Source organism: Oreochromis aureus, linkage group 8 (assembly GCF_013358895.1).
Source record: "Oreochromis aureus strain Israel breed Guangdong linkage group 8, ZZ_aureus, whole genome shotgun sequence".
Taxonomy (NCBI): Eukaryota; Metazoa; Chordata; class Actinopteri; order Cichliformes; family Cichlidae; genus Oreochromis; species Oreochromis aureus.
In genome coordinates this window covers 9,317,681-9,339,790 of record NC_052949.1, presented here as the reverse complement: position 1 = coordinate 9,339,790, position 22,110 = coordinate 9,317,681, and the positions used below count along the sequence as shown (strand labels likewise).

Here is a 22,110-nt window from a genome sequence, read left to right as displayed (position 1 = left end):
CTGCCCTAAGAGAGGGCAGGGCAATGAAATAAATTCACTAATAGAGCAGCAAGCATCTCCAGAAGATGAGAAGGATGCTCACTGGTCTCTGAAAGCCACAATGATTGCAGGTTTCATCTTTCTGCTCTTCTTCACAGGTAAGGTCATAATTCAGTTTTGTTTCATGCAGATCATCATTATCTGCTGGTTTTGAAATTTCACTAAGTAACTCTTTAGTTTTACCTGTTTGAAATAAGTAGTAATTCACTATAAGGACTGATTTTCTTTAAACAGCCATCAAAGGACAGAAATATTCTGTTCACAAATCAGATTTGTAGAGGAGAAAGAATACTAACAGGACATTTCGCAGTTTTAAAACCTGGTAAAGCTCCATCCCTCCCATGAAATTACAAATCAATTGTAAAAAGGATAAGATAAAAGGATGATTACTGAGAGACTTATCTGTTAGAAAGCAAATGCCTTTTTTCACCATATCAAAGATGATTCCAAACAATTTCTTCTGTTCTGTGTCTGGAGTCAGCGATCAGGAAGGCTCACCAACAAAGAGTTGGTTTTAGCAGTCTTTTCTGAACTTAAGAGGCAAAAGTGTAAATGTTGTAGAAAGAAGGACTTCCAAATAAGCTAAACAAGTTAGGTGTAGAAGTATAGACTGTACAAGTAGCTGTTATATTTTCAGTTTAGAAAAACAACAAAAGTCTTAATACTTCAATAGCACCTTGAAAATCTAGAGCAGGGAATAGAGACTTGTTTGCATGCAGATGATGTGACACATATATTTAATTATATATGAATGAAAATGTAGACAGCAATAAATGCAGTAGAGCAATTAACAAATGCATATGGATTAAAATTCTCAAAAGTAAATATTCAAGTAACATGTTTCTCTACAACACTTGAGCAAGTTAATATAATCATTTCTAGAAGTTCTATTTCATAATAAGCTCACTTGGAGTCATTATATATATATAAGATTTGAAGAAAAAAATGTAAGAAGATCAATAACCTTTTGCATTGTTTATCAGGATGGACTTTTGGGACAATTAGGCAAACACTGCAGAACATTTACTGAGCCTTAAAGAGATCCAAGCTTCACTATTGTTCAGTAGCTTATATGTCAACAACAAGGCCATTTAAAACTTCTGGATGAAGAACTATGGAGAAAATTTGCCTCAAAGGGGTTACAAATGCATACAATATGATCCACATGCATAAATGACGACTTACAAGCATGTGCAGTGATTTGTATGTAACTTCTGAGGACTCAGAAATGTGTGTTTCAAACAAATACAAAGCCTTTGTTAGGTGTAACATGGACCCTGGTAGCAGATCACCCAGACATGCTCGGTAGTAGTAAAACAGATTTATTTAAAGAGAGAATAATGCAAAAAGGTGTTTTTAATATAACTATTAAAAACAATTTACAGAACAATCAGGTGTTCTGCATCAAATCACAAGGCACAAAAATTATTTGTGGCAATACAAAAAATTGTTTCTGTCCACATAAAGACAGAGGAGAACACCACAGGTCTAAACCCTGCAGGTGTGGCAACAGGAGGTGTGTCACTCCTCCTGTTTTCCACCTGCAATTACACTGTAATCTGCCTTTGGTGGCTTTTTTGCAGCAACTGTGACATTCACTGGTATAACTGACACACAAAACAAAACAACAACCACACTACACACTAACTACACAAGACAACACACTAACTATAGACAACAAACAAAACGCTAAACGTCACAAATCTCTCACATCTCAAAACTCGCTCTCTCTTTCTTTCACTCCCTCACTCTCTCTCTCGCAAATGCCACATGTTGCTATATCATTTTTTGATTGGTCGACATGGTACACTTTAAAACCAATAGGGAAGAGGTGGTTTTTCTTTTCTTTCTTTTTTTGGCTCTCAAGCAGAGAATGCTTGCTAGCGCATTAGCAAGAAAACGTCATTTTTACCATTTCTTCCCACAGTAAATACCACCATTTTATTCTTGACCAAATATCCTTTATATTTTTTTATCATAACTCTGTTTTTATGTGGCTTATCAACACAATTTAAAAACTGGTGTATAGTTTGAATCCGCAATTTGAACCCAAGTAGGATGGAGACTCTGGATCACTGCATTTTGTTGCTGTCACATCTTAAATTGATCATGTAACTTGGACGCGCCGGCGCATCCGTTGACCCGAGGGGGTTAAGCTCCCGAAAGTCAATGCAGGGCCTGAGTGTCCTTCTTTCTCACAAAAAAAAGCCGACAGCAAGGAGTGAGGAAGATGGATGAAATCTTATGAGGGTAACACTAGGATCCTGTTTTCGTTTCTCAACAAACTTCCTCAACCCCCTGACACTTTACCACCACACTTCTATTCATCTGAAACTCCTTGGTGCTGTTCTTCACTACGGAAACTTTCTCCATTTTGATTCTTTTTCCACCTTTCATGTTCCTGATAAATCTGATATTTCTGAGTTCATATGTAAGCCCAAGGAGGACCACCGGAGGGGCAGCTGCACCACCCATCTAGAAAAGAGCTGAGGAGGGCCACAGACGGGGGGGTCATCCAGCAGCCATGTTGCAGAAGCTACAGGGGGCTGGCACACACTGACTTGCAAATTTGATCAGTAAAAGGGTACAAAGTAAAACTAGGTGCACTATTTTAGAATTACATATTAATGACAGAATCATATATTAATGCTAATAGAACAATAACATAAAAATTGTTAGCAGTTAATGAAAAAAAATCACAGTTCACAGTATAAGTTACCAAGCTTCTCACCATTAACAAGTTAAAAAAAAAACCCCACCGTAGTGCAGAAAACCCAGGGTTTTTGTCGTTTCCCCTTTTTGAACCTTACTGGATTTTCTGGAAAAAAAAAAACAAAAAACAGTCAAATGGCTCACTTTAAGTTCACCCCTGCCTGCCTGTGAGTCTGCATTTGGGTCCTTATCTCTGCAACATATAAAACATTAACGTTAACTACGATTGTGACAGACATTCATGTATTTATGTAACTATAAATATATAATTTCTGTGTTTATGTATACACTTATGTATGATATGGTGATTTTTCTGAAATGTAAAGCACTTTTTAACCGTGTATTTTAATTGTGCTAAGTATTAATGTATTTTACTCTTTTTTTCAGGTGGAAATGGCTCCTGTTTAGAGATACCAGATGAAGAACAACAAATTAACACTGAGACCATTGAAAGAGGTATTATTTTATTTTCTCTAAAATGTAATAAAAATATAAAATTTTAATAGAATCAATAAAATAAAATACTTAAAGTGCTAATAAGAATAATCTAACCGTATGAACAAACACAGCTGGGGCAAATCAGGGCTAACGAGACAAGGAAAGCAAAACCAGATACATTAACATGAGACACAGACTTTCAAAGTAAAACAGGAAACATAACACAGAGACGCGGACTTGACAAGGGGATACAGCTAACAGGGGAGACAGAGCAACTATAGAACACAGAGACGTAAACCATAAGACAGAGAACTCAAACAAAAAAAACAAAAGAATAGAAATGATAAATAATATCAAAATCAAAGTTCAATAATAATGAAAACTCAAAACTCTCCTAACACAAACTACATGGTGAAACTGCCTTCACAAAGGATCTATTCCAACGTGTACACTCAACCATCAGTTGGTCAAGATAGCTGCTATGCTTGACCCACACTTTAAGGGTTTAAAGTGTCTTACAAGGGGAGAGTGAGAAGAGGTTTGGACCAGCTTTGAGGCCCTGCTGCAGGAACAGTGTAAAGATGACTGCAAAGAAGTAGCCTGCAAAGATAAAGATCCTCCTTTCTTCATTGTCTTCAGATTTTGATTCAGATGAGGAAGACCTGTGTAATAAGGCCCTGAGTTTGTACAGAGCAGAATCCACCCACAGCTGTCTGTCCTGGCCTCAAATACTTGATTAGTCCTGCCACGTCTGTCCCATGTGAGAGACTGTTCTCACTTGCAGGTCACATAGTAACAAAAAAGAAAGCTGCCTTGAGCTCTGAAAATGTGAACAGGCTAGTTTGTCTAAGTAACTGGCTGAAAGAGACGAACAGTAAATAAGCATGGAGGTATTATGAAGTCCAATGGGTTTGTTATTTTTTATACTAAAATGTTCAATAATCACACTGTTTTAGCCTAATGTTCCAAATAATTTTGGCTAAGGTTACCCAGAGTTTAAAGGTGAAGCTGGTCAAAAAGCCTATGTTTCTGCCTTATTTTTTTAAGAAGAAAAACTGCACTTTATGTAGAAATCATTATTATTATTGTTATTATTTAAAGACAATACCATTTTGGAAATGTAGTTAAAGTACTTAAAAAAAACACTTTATTTTTAAGTCTGTCCAGTTTTGGCCAGAGATATTATTTTTGTTTATCTGTTTTGAATTGAAATGCAGTTTAAGTGCTTTTTCCCCCCAGAAATTAAAAGAGCTTGAGTTTACAATATTCATATACATGTCTATTATTTGGTTCTGTCGCCCACTAAAACCCTTTTAAATAAAAAAAAAAAAAATTTGCACTTTGGGGCAAATTTTCTTTTGCGATTAAATGCGATTCATTGAGATTAATGAATTACTAAGCCCCTAATTAATTAGAGTAATTTTCTTAATCCAGTCTCACCCCTAGTTTTTTTTTATATAGGAGGCATATTAAGGCTGTCGTCACCAACAGAGTCTTTTGTATTCATTATTAAATACATTTCAGTACACGTGTTCAATACTTTTTCCCTGTGTCATTCGTCATTGTTACACATAATTTACGGACATCTATTTATTTGCATGTGTGGACTGGACAGGTTGTTACTGACATCTTCATATCAATAGGTTATAGGTTATGTGTTCAATACTTATTTTACCTGCTGTGTGTGTTTGTTTATAATTCAGAGATGACCAGCTTTTGCATGTTTATACTGTATAGCTTAAAGTATATTTTCTTCTTAATATATTTAGTCTTGTTCCGAGTTAATTATTCACTCAGTGTTCCATCCTCTTGTGTCAAGTCTCCTGTATTTAGTTCCTTTATGTGTCTGTGTTTTTCTTGTTTAGTTATCACAACCCTGTGTGCTCTCTTCAGCTGTTTCCAGGTCCCCAAATTGCACTTATATATATTTATAGTCGCTGTCTGCAGCCCTAGTGTGTCACCTAGTTTTAGGCTTTTGTAATTTAGCTTCCGAATTCCCTTTTTGAACCTTTTGGAATTTCTGAAAACAGCTAACCTAAAAACCAAGTTATTAGTTCATCTCTCCAACGTACAACACTTTACTTTTAGATGTTTGTGACTGACATTTATGTATATATACGTTTGTATGTATAATTATATCATTTCTGTGTATGTATGTACACATTTTTATGATATCTGTATTTTTCTGTAATGTGAAGCACGAAATATTAGTATTTTACTCCTTTTTTTCCCTTTCAGGTAGAAATATCTGTAGGGTACCAGATGATGATCAACAAATCAACAATGAGACCATTATAAGAGGTACTATTTAAAGTTGCAGCTTTATTTGATGTGTGTCCTAGTACTATCTCCAAATCGAAGTCCAGCAATGCTTGGCCTATATATATATATATATATATATTGTCTATGCATTCTCATTCTATATGTAAAAGAAGAGATGCCTCTGTTATATATCTTATATATATATAATTGTATTCTTTCCATTAAAAGACTTCCAATCTCTTCCAACATTTCTCTGAAATATAATATATAATTATAGTCAGTGAGCATATCAAAATCCAGATTGACTCATCAGTAATATTTTTACTGTTTTTATGCTATTATACATTATCTAATGCTTCTGGGGTAATTGTACTGAAATATAAACTATTTATATGAGTACTAATATCTAATTTTCTTCTGCTGTCTCTTTTTTAATACAAGCTAAAAAATGAAAAAGGCAAACAACAAATAAAAAAGCAAAGGATTTAACAAGCGATTGATGAGGATGTACATGAATTTTGATGGCTGTGGTCACCAAGGTTCTGAAGTTTATATTTCAAATCAGGAATGGAAACATGGAATTTATCGTTATCATTTCAGATAAAGAAGTGGAGAAACTCTGTAATTTTCAGGCTATTGTCCACCACCTGAACCTGACCAAAGTCAGTTTTAAATACACTATGAGCCGGCCTGTTATAAACAACAGTAATCCTACAGATGTATACATTGCAGTGAAACTCTATGCCATCCTAAATGTGGTAAGTGTTTTCTTCCCTCCATTTTTATATGTTAGTGAATACTTTCTTTGCCAGACTGGGTGGAGGTATTTCTGTAGTCATTGTACTGTATGTGAGTGATATCTTCCTGCTAATACATACTGCTATCATATGGTGGTATACAGGTCTATTTTGGCTGTAATTCCAATGTTATAATTGTTAGATCCTAATGCACATTTCATTCCCTGGTCTTTGTTTTTTTTTTGTTTTTTTTTTTTTAAATAATGAGGTACGCTATATTGCCAAACGTATTCACTCACCCATCCAAATCAATGAATGTGTTCCAATCACTTCCATGCTCACAGATGTATAGAATCAAGCTCCTAGGTATCCACAATGCAAACTTCAACTTCTACAAACATTTGTGAAAGAATGGGTCGTTCTCAGGAGCTCAGTGAATTCCAGGATACTGTGTTAAGATAAAGAATAAAATGATCCAGAGATACTTGCCAGAACCTCCACTGCTACACAGCAAAAAATTATTCTTAATTAACTGGGAAAAATGAATTTTCCAAAATCTAAACAAATATAGTTTAAAAGCTTGTATGTTTTTCTCACTGTGTAACCCAGTGTAATCTAGTAAACTGTACCTGTCAGTCACAGAGGTTCTGGTGTCACTCGTGTAGAAGTTACTAATCACATTTTAATCCTTTTTCCTTTGTGCTCTGCCCTCAAAACTTTTAAAAAGTGAGAATGATTCAACAGATTCAGCTTTGAGAATGGAGATGCCTTTTCAAAGCATGTATCTTCTGCAGCAACTTCAAAGCACACACACTCAAGTGTGTAATTAACAAACCCGATTGGGTTTGTTGTTTGAAGGGCATTTGCTGGGACAGCGGGCATTTAAGTAACCTGACTTGCCGAAGCTGTGGTAAAGCTTCATTTGTCTGTCTAAATAAATGTTCAATTCATTATTTGCAGAGAGAAATTGACCAGACCTTTATTTCTTACATTTGGGTTCATTTGGTGAGTTTCCTCTTAAACATTTTTACTGTATTCTTGAAATTCAAGCTATTTGTTTTAAATTAGGTTGTTTCATCATTTTTCTCTGTGTTTGTCTCTGCTTGTACGCCTTCCCCTTTTTTGCATCCATCTTAGATATGGCAGAATCAGTATGTTAAGTGGGAACCAAATCAGTTCTGTGGAATTAAATTCATAACAATTCCTACCGCATATTTGTGGATGCCAGATATAGTTATCGAAGAGATGTAAGTTTAACACACATGCACATGAACTCATAGTCACATATAGTCCTTTATAAATATGCTTGTTGTGCAGTTCAACTTTATTTATATAGTGCCAAATCACAACAACAGTTGCCTCACGGTGCTTTATATAGTAAGGTGAAGACTCAACAATAATACAGAGAAATCCCAACAATCAGACAATTTCTTTTGAGCAAGCACTTTGGTGACAGTGGGAAGGAAACACTCTACACCAGTGTGACGGGTTGGGGGTGAATTCAAACTCCATTGAGCTATAAGGTGCAGGCGTGACCTTGGGAAAATAGGCAGCATTTGGGCGCAATATGACCATGTGGCCATCAGGAGAGAACTGTGTGCAGGAGGGATGCACAGACAGAGCATGAAGGTCACCCGTTCGCTTTGCTGAAGCCAAAGCGAGAAGTAATGCAGTCTTATATGAAATAAATTTCATATCCACAGACTCAATGGGTTCGGATGAACCACTTCTCCTCCCACCTGAGAGAGGAGGTCCCTGCGGAGAGGAAGCTGCCAAGGACTCGCTGCTACCAGGCTGATTATCTCTGCATACCATGACCTTGTGGGCCACCAAGGGGCCACTAGAATCAGAGAGAGAGACTGCCGACGCACTCTCTCTAGAACTGGAGATATCATTTCACTGGGGGAAATGCATACAGGAGCACGTCTGGCCATTGGTGCGCTAGCACGTCCATGCCCAAGGGTGCATCGTGATTGATTATGGAGAAGAACCGGGGCCGGTGAGTATTTAACCTGGAGGCAAAAAGATCGACTTGCGCCTTGTCAAATAGATCCCAAATCTGAGCCACTATTAAAGGGTGCAACCTCCGTTCCCTCACCAGAGGACCCCCCTAAGAGAAGATCTGTCTCCAGGTTTAGGTGGCTCTTAGAGACAGAAAATGAACACTGCATCATAACAGCAGAGAGTGAGACAGCTTTAACAGGGGAAGGGAGCATGTCCCTTCCCCTGTTGAATTGTCCATCCTGACTTGAACATGCTGGCCCTCCAGGACTGGACGGAAATGTTTGAGAGCCAAGAACACTGCTAACAGCTCTAAGTGGTTGATGTCCAGCTCGCTCACTGATACACCCTTGTCCAGCATTGAAATGCTGTGATCTTTAACAGTCCAAGTGGTACTATAGCGATTATACATGCCATCATGCCCAACAAACGTAATATCGTCTGGAAATGCAATCTGCGTCCCAGCTGAAACTGAGCGAGGCAGCGACGAAACGTGGCCACTCTGTGTTTGGACAAGCGTGTGTGGCTGGAAAGCGAGCATATTTCCAAACCGTGCATGTTTCCTTCCCACAGCCAGAAGTTGCTTGCACATAAGGTTTTGTTTGTATGTTTTTTTTTTTTTAAATTTGGTGCTATATAAATAAAATTTAATTGAACATTCTTATGTGGTTTGCAATGACGTGTTTTAGTTTGAGTTCACTTGGATTTTTCTCAGTGTGAAAGGAAATCAAACCAGTGGAAAATCAGGACCAGAGTAAAACAAATACAGGTGTAAAAACACCCATAGAGTAATATTCAGACCATTACTCTGTGGATGGTAAATACTCATCCAAATAGACTAATTTTTAGTAAGTCGTAGTTCTTCACAATGATGTTTTTGGCATGGCTGCTGGATTAACAAACTGCCATTTGGTAAGGAAGGCACACCAGTGGTCCCCATCCTTCTGAATATCTGGCCAAAATCTGAAAATAAAAATATTAGCCTTGATTCTTTTCAAAGGGTTGTCATATGGACATAGGGTTAGGGTTGTATTTAGGTTGATTTACCACCTGGAAAATAATTTAATGACAGTTTTTGACACTAAAAACTGGGTGTTTTCCTCAACTGAGTTTCATGATACACTCTGTCCCTAATTAATGAAAAGTGTATAGTATATTTGTGCCCCGTCAGGGGCATGTTCAAAAGCTGACAGGTTAATAAACAGGTATATGCTAGGTGTGTCACTTTCCTTTCATAGCACCACTCCCCAAACCACTCTGCCCCACGTCTCACTCCCACTGAGACAGGAAATCATATACCATAATGCAAGTTATTTGCCAAAGTCTAATGCTACACTATTTGATTTACTATAATTTGTGCCATAATCTGTTCTCATTTGCTCTTGTACAGGACAGAGAAGGACAAAGCCTCTCAGAGTCCTTATCTTACCATTGTTTATGATGGTTCCACTGAATTTAGAAATGACCAAGTGGTGGTAAGCACCTGCAAGATGCAGGTTTACAAATTCCCCTTTGACAGTCAGAGCTGTAACCTCTCCTTCAGGTCCATCATGCATGACGGTGAGCCAAAAAAAGTTCTGTTTGTGTGTACTGTCTCAAATGCAAAATATTAGATGTTATAACAAAAAAGACAAAAAGGTTGCACACTGATATTTTGTTGGACCACCTGTAAGCTTTGCTGACAGCATGCATTCACCATCGCATCAGTTCAATAAGCTTATACAATTCCATAACTTTTATTTCCAAGGGGTCACATGAGAGACTGCGACTGTTTTGGAAAGCTGTAGAAATAAGCTGCTTAATATTATTTTTCTTTTGTAAATTTTACTGCTGGTAAGAACAGATGTTAGCATAAGGATAGTAAAATTGCTAGCATTTTATCACTATTCAATCACCATTCTTAAGCATACTTGTGAACACAATTAGCACGTTCTTGCTAAATTTTGAAGACATTTAACTTTATAAAATGTGGTATTTCTATTTTGTCTTTTCAGTGAGGGAAATCTAGTCTTAGGCTTGATCAAGTGCCTTAAAGTTAGGCTCAGTGGTTGAAGTGGTTGGAGGAAATGTAAAAGATAACAGACATGGAATTGTCACTGATAGAAGAGCTTTATCTGGATTTGTTAAATTTTATCACTGAGAATGTTTGGTCACATATGAAGGTAGATCCAAAGAGAACCAACATCTTCACTGTTGGCATGTGATTAAGAATATTGCTTTCAAATTGGCTTGAAATAAGCTACACTTCTCTCATGAAAGCCACTCTGCAGCTTCTCTCCTGTCAACCAACCAAAACCTCATCCCCATAGAGAACCCAAATGAGTCCATTAATAGATTAAATGCAGTGTTGAGATTTTTAGCATCCACATGGATCTGGACTGAGCACTAAAATCTGTGAAATCAGAAACTACAGGTAAGGGCTAGATGAACAGTGGGTAACACACAAAACTGTTTTATGAGTTTTCCAGTTAGGGTGTACAAGGCTAGGATTCAGGCTTTCAAATGAGCTAAAATTCTGTCTGGGTTGATTAAACAACTGCACTGGAAGATTTGCCCTCCTCTTCAGCTTGTGCTTTGATGATTTTGAGAGTTAGTATGACTTCGGGGTGTTTCTGCAACCAAGTTTCTGTAAGGTAGAATAATCATTTACTAACAGGGACTTAGAGATGATAATCCACATTTAACTCTTTTACCCGTTAGTGCAGCTGAGGATGCTATATTGTTCTTTGTGAATTTTTATGCTTAAATAATTTTTCAATAGTTTGATCTGGGAGCAGACTCTATTCTCTATTAGAATGAGGTTTTGGGTGGATGACAGGAGGAGAGAAGCTGCAGAGAGGCAGCATAGAAGTTGAAGGCAGATCTTGCAGTTTCTGTTTATGTGACTGCACTAATTTGTTCACCTGCCTTCACACACATATGAACTTGCGTGACATCCCATTCTTGGTTTGATATGTCGTCAGCCCATCCCTTGCAGGTATAACAGTTTCAACTCTTTGCCAAGGCTTTCCACAAGGTTTAGGAGCATGTTTATGCAAAAGTGCCAAAAGTGCATTTGTGAGGTCAGATACAGATGTTGGGGTGTTCTAAAACTTATAACATGTAACCCATAACCTATACCTTCAGTATAGGGATGGAAAGCTCTTTCATGTTTGCTTAGTTATATCCAGGTGGTCCCTTTTTATGGCTGTGTAGTATACATATTCCTTGTTTAGCTAATAGTTATTTTTATATTCCTTTTCAGATACAGAAATAAAGTTACAGCCCTTCACAAACGAAACAAAAATGCGAGAGTGGTCTCTTAACAAGATGCACACGCAGTATGAGTGGCTGTACCAGAACATGTCGATCGTCAGCAGACATGACAATTTTATCTTCAACCAAACTATCATTGTTTACACTGTAAGTATTTCTGGAAGCAGAAACACAGCAAAGAAAACTTTTACATTAGCCTGCATTTGTCTACTTCAGTCGCAAGTCAAGCCTTGATGCCATGAGTTTCCAGCGCACGTCAGCAGGTGATGGATGTGGGGTGGCTGTAGGTCAGGTGGTAAAGCAGGTCACCTAATGACTGGAAGGTGGTTCGATTCCCGTCTGCTCCAGTCTGCATGCCAAATATCCTTGGGTTAGATTAACCCCAAGTAATGCGTGAATGTTAGATAGAAAGAGCATAGAAAAAAGTCCTTGTGTGAATGAGGCGAGTTATGTAAAGCCCTTTGAGTGCTCAGAGTAGAAAAGTGCAGTCCATTTACCATGTATTGACCTATGCTTTAACGGGTTGGCTCAGTTCAGTTATAAAGTGTCAGGCTCAGGAGAGACTCGGAGGAAGACCGTCACTAAAGTTCACAATTTATTTACACACAGACACCAGGTGCGGATATATACAGGTGAGGGGGCACAGGAAGAGGGTCTCCGGGGAACACAGGCACAGGAAGGGAACTGGCTATGTACACAATCCTTCACTGAAGCTCAGGTTAGCTCGGACTCCGGCTTTTAGCTCACCAAACGGCGGTCCTCAGGCTGGCGAGAAATCTGGCACAGGGAGGAAGAACAGGTGAGTTGCGGCACGAAAGAAACTCGGGAAAAAGCTCAGACTTGCAATGACACTGACGAGTGTTACGCAATAATCCAGCGAAGAAGCACTCTCAGCAGCCGCCTTAAGAAGTGAGCGTGGTGATGAGACGATTGCTTGCAGGTGTCCGAGCCAGGGGCTGGAGCCGTCATGACTCCGCCCCGGTAGAGCGCAGTGCGCGGGAGGGGAGAGAGAGAGACGCAACACAACAAAAACACTTGCAGCCATACAGAGTCAGCCGAGAGGGCACAGGGTCATGACAATAAAGCATGTGTCACTTGCCAATTTAAAGAACTTTTACTAATAAGTTAAATATTTTATCCATTAATTAATGGTCATAATTTGCAGTATATGTTTAGGAGTGTGTAAGATTATTAATAAAAGCAAATGTGAGAACAAAAGGAAAAAATGGTTATCCCACCATATTTCCCGGGATCAAGAAATGTAATTTTTGTGTACTCACAGATTACCATGAAGAGGAGGTCTGTCCTCTACATTGCTAATTTCATTCTGCCAATCCTTTTCTTTTTGACTCTGGACTTGGCCTCCTTCCTGATCTCAGACACTGGAGGTGAGAAGCTCAGCTTCAAGGTCACTGTCCTGCTTGCTGTCACAGTGATGCAGCTTCTTCTCAATGAAATTCTGCCCAGCTCTTCAGACAGTATTCCACTTATAGGTAAATAAGTGTGTTTGACTGCACATAGTGACTTAGTCAATAGTTATTTGTCCACATTAATAATGCTGCCTGCTCTCCTCAGCTGTCTATTGCATTGGGATTTTTACTCTGATGCTGCTCAGCCTCCTGGAGACAGTTTTGGTGATGCATCTGATTGAGAAAGACTCTGCACTCCAAGATGAGACAGACGGTGACCGAAACATGGCAGACAACTATGGGGTCAAAGAGGACAACCACAACTTTCAGAGCTTTTTTAGAAGTGAGTATAATCATAGCAAATCATTCCACAAACTAGATCACTTATGTAGTTTTAGTTGTGTTGCATTCATTTTTGTGTCTAATATTTATTCCAGACATTAAGATATGTAGCCACTGTCCCTCTGTCTATGAGGTATCTGGTGAAGAAATAAATGCATCTGTTTCATCTGTAACCCAAAAGGTTGGAATTAAATTACACTTTTAAGCATGTTTTTCTTTTTGTATTTCAAAAAAATTAAATAAATTCCTACAAAACCACTTTTCAGGATAGCAGCAGTAAACTGACGGAGGTGTCCTTTGCTCTGGAAAAAGTGTCAGATGAGCTGCAGGAGACAAGGAAAACGATGACTTTGCTCAGCAGCAACAGGAAGTCTGGCTACTGGACCAGAATGGCTAAAAAAATCAACAAGGTTTTCATAATTTTTTATTTGACTGCAGTCACTGTGTTCTTAGCAATTATGGTTTCATTGTGGAACAGTGCTGAGGATAAGTAGGGCTAAAGTTAAAAAACCTAAAAAACAAAAAAGAAAACACATAAACTTATTTCTTACTCTGTGTTATATGTTTGCAGTTAATTTATTTGTCCAAAACAAAAACATTTTAGAAACCAGTCAAATTTTCAGAAATTGGACTGTTAGTAGTGTTGTGATCAGTGTCAGGTCATAATCAAAAAAGTAATGTATTACACATATTACCCAGAACACTTTTCTTAAAGGTAATGCAGTAACTTACTCCAAGGAGAAAATATTTAATTATACTACTATTAACATTACTTTCATCTTATTCTGTAAAATGACCTGAAACACACTCTTTCATAATTACCATTTAACAGTATAAACTGAGGCTATAGTCCCACACAGCAACACAAATCCCTATCCCGACAAGGACACACATATGATCTTTCTCTTAGTATTTAGGTATGAACACAAAGCTGACAGCACAAGCAAAGGTGAAAACCAGCAAACAGACACTAAAAAACAATCTCCACAGTGAGTCTACTGTAGAAACATGAGCAGGTAGAAACAAAGGCTGCAGCCTGACTACTCATCTGTTTGTTACCTGATGGAGTTCAGCAGCAGCTCACAAATGATTGCTCACTTGATCGCGGCCCTTGACTGGACACTCAGCTTTAGCGTCACTCTAGGTTTTTGGCTAGCTTAGCATTACCATGCTGTCTGCTTGCAAAGAGTCAAAGCTGTGTTAGCAGCATAATTGACCCTGTGCACGAGAAAATGCTAACTTCCTGGTTTGAGACCGGATGTGGGGTTGTACATTTCCGGTAGCTTTACTTTGCGGTCAATCGCTACTGCGAAGATATACTCCAAAATCATGTCCAAAACTCGAAAACGGAACGATCGCGTTAAGTTACAAACAGGAGAAGGTGGGAACACTCACCACTGTTGTGTCATAAAAAATCTAATGATCAATTTTGACGTTTAAAGAGTTTAGATCGATCAGTTGTTTACATCACTCAACACAAGCAGAACTGCATTACTGCATGCAGAAGACATTTAAACAGGCAAATGTTCAGCATTCAAACTACAGGTGAACGATAGTCAAACCAGATGTTTCCCCATTATGTCGATATCAGCTAGTCAAGTACACACCTACACAGCATGTTAACAAACCATGAAAAAAAGCCACACAAAAAAATGAACGATTGCTGGTAAGGGTTTCTCTACATTAGTATTTATGAAGGGTGTGTTGTGACTTACCTTCAAAATTACAGTGGTCCCTCGCTATAACGCAGTTCACCTTTCACCTCGCTGTTTCGCAGATTTTTAGTGCAAGTTTGCATGCTTTTTTTTTTTTACATCACATTGTGTCCTGCGTCCTGATCGCTGCAGACAATCTCCTCCGTGACGTCTCTCCTGTGCAGTACAGAATCGCTGCATCGATCACTAGCAGTGTGACTCTGAAGTGCAGTACTGGATGTCCACGATGTCCACGTGTCAAAAAATAAAACTGGCTACTTGATTTCACCCATCGCTGGTTATTTTTAGAACATAACACCCGCGATAAACGAGGGACAGCTGAGAAATATAACATTTGAATCCCTTTTCTCTTTTGCCCTGAGGTGCGGGGGAAAAATATCGACAAGTCGATGAACATCATTTACAGATATATTGGGTAAATGCCCAAAACAGCTATAGAAATGTAAATCGCCGCTTGATTCATTCATTTGCTTAACTTGTTTTGGACCGTAAACAAGGCGCGAATAGGACACCGGAAACAAAGCTCCCCACAGGAGTTTCCGCACCGGAAGTAGCATATGCTAACGTGCACATAGTCAATACAGTTGTTTCTGCCCTAGATACAGTTTGCACTTTACCATGATGTTCTCATCCTTTTGTGCAATAAAAATAAAAGTTATGTCTATATACAAGCTGTTAATTGTCCTGCTGTTTTCCTCTGACTACAACTGAAATCAGTTAATTGTAGCTACAAGTGCAAGAACTGATAATAGACAAGGAGACTAACGATTCCAAGGAATTAGACTACTAGGAGCCGGTTCTCAATTCCAATCCCTAATTGAGTGTTAGTTATATATTCATAGAGTTTATTATTTAAGTGTAGTTCCTGACCTGATGCTTCCTTGTATAGTATGCCCTTATCAAGTTTCTGAGTGTATTAGCTAATTCCAGTTTTTTGTGTGTTTAGTGTTTAGTTCCCCTCCTGTTTCCACTTTCTTTATTACATGTGTATTTATAACCCTACCCTTTCTTTGATTTGTACTAGAGTATTTTGTATCAGTATACTACTTTTTTTTTTTTTTTTACCCCAGAGACTGGGGACATTGAGTCCGAATGGACCATGTTCAGCGTCTCCATTGCCGAAGCTGCTGCATTGAGCTGCGGCCGCAAGGTGGTTGGTGCCTGCCGTGGTGGTAATCCCCGAACCAAATGGTGGACACCAGAGGTGAAGGGAGCCACCAGGCTGAAGAAGGAGTCCTATCGGGCTTGGTTAGCCTGTGGGACTCCAGAGGCAGCTGACAGGTATCGACAGGCCAAGCGGAATGCGGCTCGGGCAGTGGCTGAAGCAAAAACTCGGGTGTGGGAGGAGTTCGAGAGGCCATGGAAAAAGACTTTCGGACTGCCGAAAGAGATTCTGGCAAACCGTCAGGCGTCTCGGGAGGGGAAAGCGGTGCTCTACCTGCACTGTGTATAGTGCTGGCGGTGCGCTGCTGGCGTCGACTGAGAAAATTGTCAGACGGTGGAAGGAATACTGAGGACCTCCTTAATCCCACTGACACGTCTTCCGAGGAGGAAGCAGAGTCTGGGGACGAGGGAATGACCCGCCAATTTCTGGGGTCGAGGTCACTGAGGCAGTTAAACAACTCCTCGGTGGCAGAGCCCTGGTGTTGATGAGGTCCGCCCGAGTTCCTGAAGGCTCTCGACGTTGTAGGGCTGTCCTGGTTGACACGCCTCTACAATGTTGCGTGGAGATCAGGGCAGTACCCTGGACTGGCAGACCGGGGTGGTGGTCCCCATCTTTAAGAGGGGAGACCGGAGGGTGTGTTCCAACTACAGGGGATCACACTCCTCAGCCTCCCTGGGAAAGTCTATGCCAGGGTGCTGGAAAGGAGAGTTCGTCCGTTAGTCGAACCTCGGATACAGGAGGAACAATGCGGTTTTCGTCCTGGTCGCGGAACACTGGACCAGCTCTTTATCCTCTCGAGGATACTTGAGGGTGCATGGGAGTTTGCCCAACCAGTCTACATGTGTTTTGTGGACTTGGAGAAGGCATTCGACCGTGTCCCTCGGGGTGTCCTGTGGGAGGTGTTGCGGGAGTATGGGGTGTCTGGCCCATTGCTACGGGCCATTCGATCCCTATACAACCGTTGTAAGAGTTTGGTTCGCATTGCGGCAATAAGTCGGACTCGTTTCCGGTGGGTGATGGGCTCCGCCAGGGCTGCCCTTTATCACCGATTCTGTTCATAATTTTTATGGACAGGATTTCTAGGCGCAGCCAAGTGGCGGAGGGCTTTCACTTCGGTGGCCTCAGAATCTCATCTCTGCTTTTTGCGGATGATGTGGTTCTGTTGGCTTCATCGGGTGAGGGCCTCCAGCTCGCACTGGAACGGTTCGCAGCCGAGTGTGAAGCAGCGGGAATGAGGATCAGCACCTCCAAATCTGAGGCCATGGTTCTCAGCCGGAAAAGGGTGGAGTGCCCACTCCGGGTCGGGGATGAGTTCCTGCCCCAAGTGGAGGAGTTTAAGTATCTCGGGGTCTTGTTCGCGAGTGATGGGAGAAGGAGCCGGAGATCGACAGACGGATTGGTGCTGCGGCTGCAGTGATGCGGACGCTGCACCGGTCCGTCGTGGTGAAGAGGGAGCTGAGTGCAAAAGCGAAGCTCTCAGTTTACCGGTCGATCTACGTCCCGACCCTCACCTATGGCCACGAGCTGTGGGTAGTGACCGAAAGAACGAGATCGCGGATACAAGCGGCAGAAATGAGCTTCCTCCGAAGGGTGGCTGGCCTCTCCCTTAGAGATAGGGTGAGAAGTTCGGCCATCCGGGAGGGGCTCAGAGTAGAGCCGCTGCTCCTCCACATCGAAAGGAGCCAGTTGAGGTGGTTCGGGCATCTGACAAGGATGCCCCTGGGCGCCTCCTGGGTGAGGTGTTCGGGCATGTCCCACCGGGAGGAGGCCCTGGGCAGACCCAGGACGCGCTGGAGAGATTATATCTCTCGGCTGGCCTGGGAGCGCCTTTGGTGTTCCCCGGATGAGCTGGAGGAGGTGGCTGGGGAGAGGGAGGTCTGGGCTTCTCTGCTTAGGCTGCTGCCCCCGCGACCCGATCTCGGATAAAGCGGATGAAGATGGATGGATGGATGGATGGAGCTTTTGTTTGTGTAATTATCATGGAAAGCAAAAATCACATCATTTAGTGGTCATTAAAGTGTGTTCAGATTTAACATATAACATTTAATATATTTGACTTATTGATGATGATTCATATATATCTATATCTATCTATATCTATATCTATGTCTATAGCTATAGCTAACTATCTATTTAACAATCTATCTCTCTATCTCTCTCTCTATCTCTCTGTCTATCTATAAATCGTGAAACAATGCAGATTTTTTTTTCTTTTAATTCCGGATGAAATAAAAAGACGTCCTCTCTTTTTGTTTTTTGTTTTTTTCCAATGTCCCCAACCCTCTTTCATACATAAGCTGGTTTTAAAAGTTAAAAAATTCTACAAAATTCTGAATCATTAGTTTCAGCTCATCTCAATAAAAGGTTGAATATTAAATGTTCTAATATGCTAGTGCTTTCTCAATCGAGAACACAGGACATAATGGTCAGAGTGAAAATATGTTACAAAAATATAGTGGATTGTTATTGTTACGTATTTATTACATCATTATTAGAAGATAATTGAGCCTTTTCTCTTACAATTGTAAAAGAAAACAACCCCCCCACCCCCAAAACATGCACATACGTATATAACAATTACACATCAGTCACATAACAAGGTTCTGTTCAAAACGAATCAGAGGTGTTTTCATACTGGCTTCGGCCAAACTTTAGCAGTGTTTTTGCATGTTTTATATACTTATATACATGTATCCCATATTTCTTAATTATGAGTCTGGTTGCAGTAGTATGTTTAATATACTTATCTTAAGGATATAATAAAAGGATATGATAATATGCACTTGATAAGAAATATACACAATGTTGATGTTCTTTTAAATACACAGTGAATATGTTTAAAGTATACTGTGGTGGAAGTTTAGCCTTTTAATAAACAGTTAAACATAAATATGTGGCAATATAAAGCAATGTACTTGTGTGTGCTTCCTTTACATCTGCATCCTACTAGAACATTGCAATAAATGTTAAAAAAACATCTTTCTGATCTACTCTTGCTGACTTTTAATGGTGAAGTATACAAATCCATTAAATTCACTTTATTTTCAAGTCATTTTCCACCTCAATTTTCTCAGTATTAAGCTTTGTAGCTTCATTCAGTTGTATTTCTAGCATAAAAGTAAACAAGAGCAACAAAAAACCCAAAACTTTTTAAAATTTCTTTTTTTTCCTTTTTTTTCTGCTGAATAAGTCCTGACCAAGCTTCATTACTGAGATGGGGGAACAAAACAGCGACACGTTCACCCAGAGTGATTAAGTTCCTGTATGAACTAAAAAGCTTGAAATGACCAGGAAAAAGCTGAGTGTCTTTCTTTAAAGCTCAGAGGGAACTTGATGGACTGAATATTTAGACTGCCTTCTGGACTTTGTCACACTGGTACCAAGAACACATCTGTGCACACATGTGCGCACACAGCGTCTCACTTCATGCTTGCTCTTCCCCTAGCCTCTTGTGTCACTTAGCAGTTTTGTCTTATTATTGTCTTATTTGTTGAAATGTAGGACTGTGAGCACAAGCAGACGTATTTGCTTGAGAAGTGAACATAACCTCATTTTCAGAGGTGTCTCTAACATTTAATGGTTGTGAAATGTGTCAAACTTTTCTCCCCTCCATAAAGTGAAACAGCTGAGAGTATCTTGAGCACAGTAGAGAAAAAGGTGTGCACTGAGGATGATTTTGAACCATGGAGTTTAAGAATTGGCCCTGCTGAGGACTCATAGAAAATTCACTAACGGCAGCATGTCCTGATTTAACACCCGGATGACCTGAGGATAGAAGCTCCTCTTGAGCCTCTCTGTTTTTGCCCTGATGGTGTGGAACCTTCTGCCTGATTACAGAAGTTGGAACAGGTTATTGCTGAGAAAGGTCAATGAACAAACGTAATTTTTAGTTTATTTTTTACAGTGTAACACATGCACCGTTCTTCAAGGGGTGTGCAAATGATGCCATCTCATATCGTATTGCAATTGACTCAACTGTTATTGTATCCTTCCCGCTATAAGACATGTTTTGCTATTGATAAACCAACATTATATGCTGATGCCTAATGAAAAAGTGTTATTTTAATGTCCTTTTAAGATATTTGCCCAGTAACCTAAGTAGAGCCGATAATGTCAGTAATTGACTAAAGTGGATGCATTTATCGTGGTGAAAGTAAATTCCAGCATGAAGGGAACTTGGAAATTGCCGCGAAAAATTTTCTGCTTGAGGAGGGAAAAAAAACATAGCTGTCTTGCCTTTCTTAAACATGACCCAGCTGGCTCTTCTGATGGAGCACTTAACTGTGGTCTCTCCCACTTCCCTGTTCTTTCAGTTCTTTCATGTTGCTATTGTGACTGTATGAACTTCTGAAAGCTTTTACCCACATCCTGAAATCTGTGGCTCAACAGATTTTGAAGTTCTGTATGTGGCTTAGGACCATCGACATGGACACTTTTTACAACCAGTTCCAAAAGATTTGAGATGTTGTGTAAAATGTTAACAGAATCCAAATTTGGAATTATCTCATAAATCCAACTAATGTTTTTCACAACTAAAGATAGATAATATCATGTGTTTAAACTGAGAAAATGTATGATTTTAAGAAAAGAAAACTATTATGTAATTTTGAAAATGATGGCAGAAACATTGCACAAAAAGTTGGTAGTTTTACAGTGTTATATTGCAAAGAAACAGCAGGGGGAAAACTTCTGAAATCATTAGGTTAACTGGCAAAGGGTCAGTAACAGGTTGAGCAGAGATTCAATCAGCAAGAACGGTGTCTATAAATTGTGGAACAGAATAATGATCTGCAATGTAAAATTGCTAAGACTTTGAATATATAATCTACGCATATTATATCACGGTACCTAATATCAAAAGTCCACTACATTAAAATAGGTATGATTAACTGGGTATCAATACATTGGCAGAGAAACATTTCCAGACACCAGTGGGCTTCATTCACTATTGTTCTTACAAACAAATTAGTTTTCATAGGAAAGTCATCATCAGAAACATGATCTATGTACAATGGCCAGTTTGGTTCTTACAGCTGTGCCTATGTTAATGAATGAGACTCATTCGACTCGATCCACAGGCCTATGCTCTCTGCCTACAATTTGTATTTTATTCCAGTTCAGACAGTAGGCAGTAATTTAATACTTGTTGATCTCTAATCTGGAACATTACGTCTCCAGCATAAATCACTATGATGATCTACCCCAGTACCCCATCTCCGTGGTGTTGAAAGTTACCTGTTTAACATGAAAATTAACATCAAATTAAGAGGGGACAGCAGTAAAAACGCCAGGCTGGTGACATCATCAAGTACGCTGGTGTTCCGACTGTACAAATCGCAAGTCTGTACTCGCGTTCGCACTAAGTCCGGACTCCCATCCAAACTTACAAAGTCCGGACTTAGCGAGAACGCGAGTACGGACTCGCGTACTTGAGAGTTGAGAAAGGGCTAAGTCAGAAGAAAGCACACTGCTAGGACTGATCGGAGGCAAGTTTCATTTCGAAAGGCTACCTGAAGCCTTGATAAAAGCGTGGTTTTGTGAAAACTGTGCAAAAAGGAGTTTGCATACCACCGAAGCACTTCAACCTTACGGTACCATCTAAACGCAAAACATGTTGCAGTGAGCACAGAAACTGTGGGAGTTATTAGCGCTAGCAGTCCGAGTACCAACAAAAGGTGTCGGAAGCTCAAACTTGATGCAGTGACTGGGTTCAGGACCAAAATTACTAAGTCAACATGAGACAAACTTAAAAATTCTCTTGCAAAATGGATTGCTCTGGACTGCAGACCACTATTAGTGGTAGAAGATAGGGGGTTAGAAAATGTGCTACAGTTAACGTGAGATGATCCAAATTTCCAACTGCTGTGCCAAAAGACTATTTCAAGTAAAATTCAACAGCTTTATCACACTGAAAAGTAAGCAAAATTAGATGCATTACAGACAACCCTGCTAATATGAAGTATACCAGGAGCAAACAAGACTGGGGCAACAGAAAGAGTCACTTATGCAGGATGTTTCCACACAGTTGAATTTAA

At 39.7% G+C, this 22,110-nt stretch overlaps 1 protein-coding gene across 1 annotated transcript; it reads left to right on the top strand.

The window, feature by feature from the left end:
- Positions 1-100: 100 nt before the first annotated feature.
- LOC116325975 (5-hydroxytryptamine receptor 3A-like) lies at positions 101-20,536 on the top strand. The gene is made up of 11 exons (XM_039616780.1): positions 101-137; positions 3,139-3,207; positions 5,428-5,490; positions 6,052-6,209; positions 7,149-7,193; positions 7,326-7,435; positions 9,580-9,749; positions 11,434-11,591; positions 12,727-12,937; positions 13,020-13,196; positions 20,430-20,536. Exons 1-11 carry the CDS (start codon positions 101-103, stop codon positions 20,534-20,536), a joined length of 1,305 nt encoding a protein of 434 aa, XP_039472714.1.
- Positions 20,537-22,110: the final 1,574 nt, after the last annotated feature.

Coding starts and splice junctions, on each gene's coding strand:
- LOC116325975 (XM_039616780.1), top strand. CDS start 101: ATGATTGCAGGTTTCATCTTTCTGCTCTTCTTCACAG. Junction 138..3,138: donor CTTTCTGCTCTTCTTCACAG/GTAAGGTCATAA, acceptor TCTTTTTTTCAG/GTGGAAATGGCTCCTGTTTA. Junction 3,208..5,427: donor CACTGAGACCATTGAAAGAG/GTATTATTTTAT, acceptor TTTCCCTTTCAG/GTAGAAATATCTGTAGGGTA.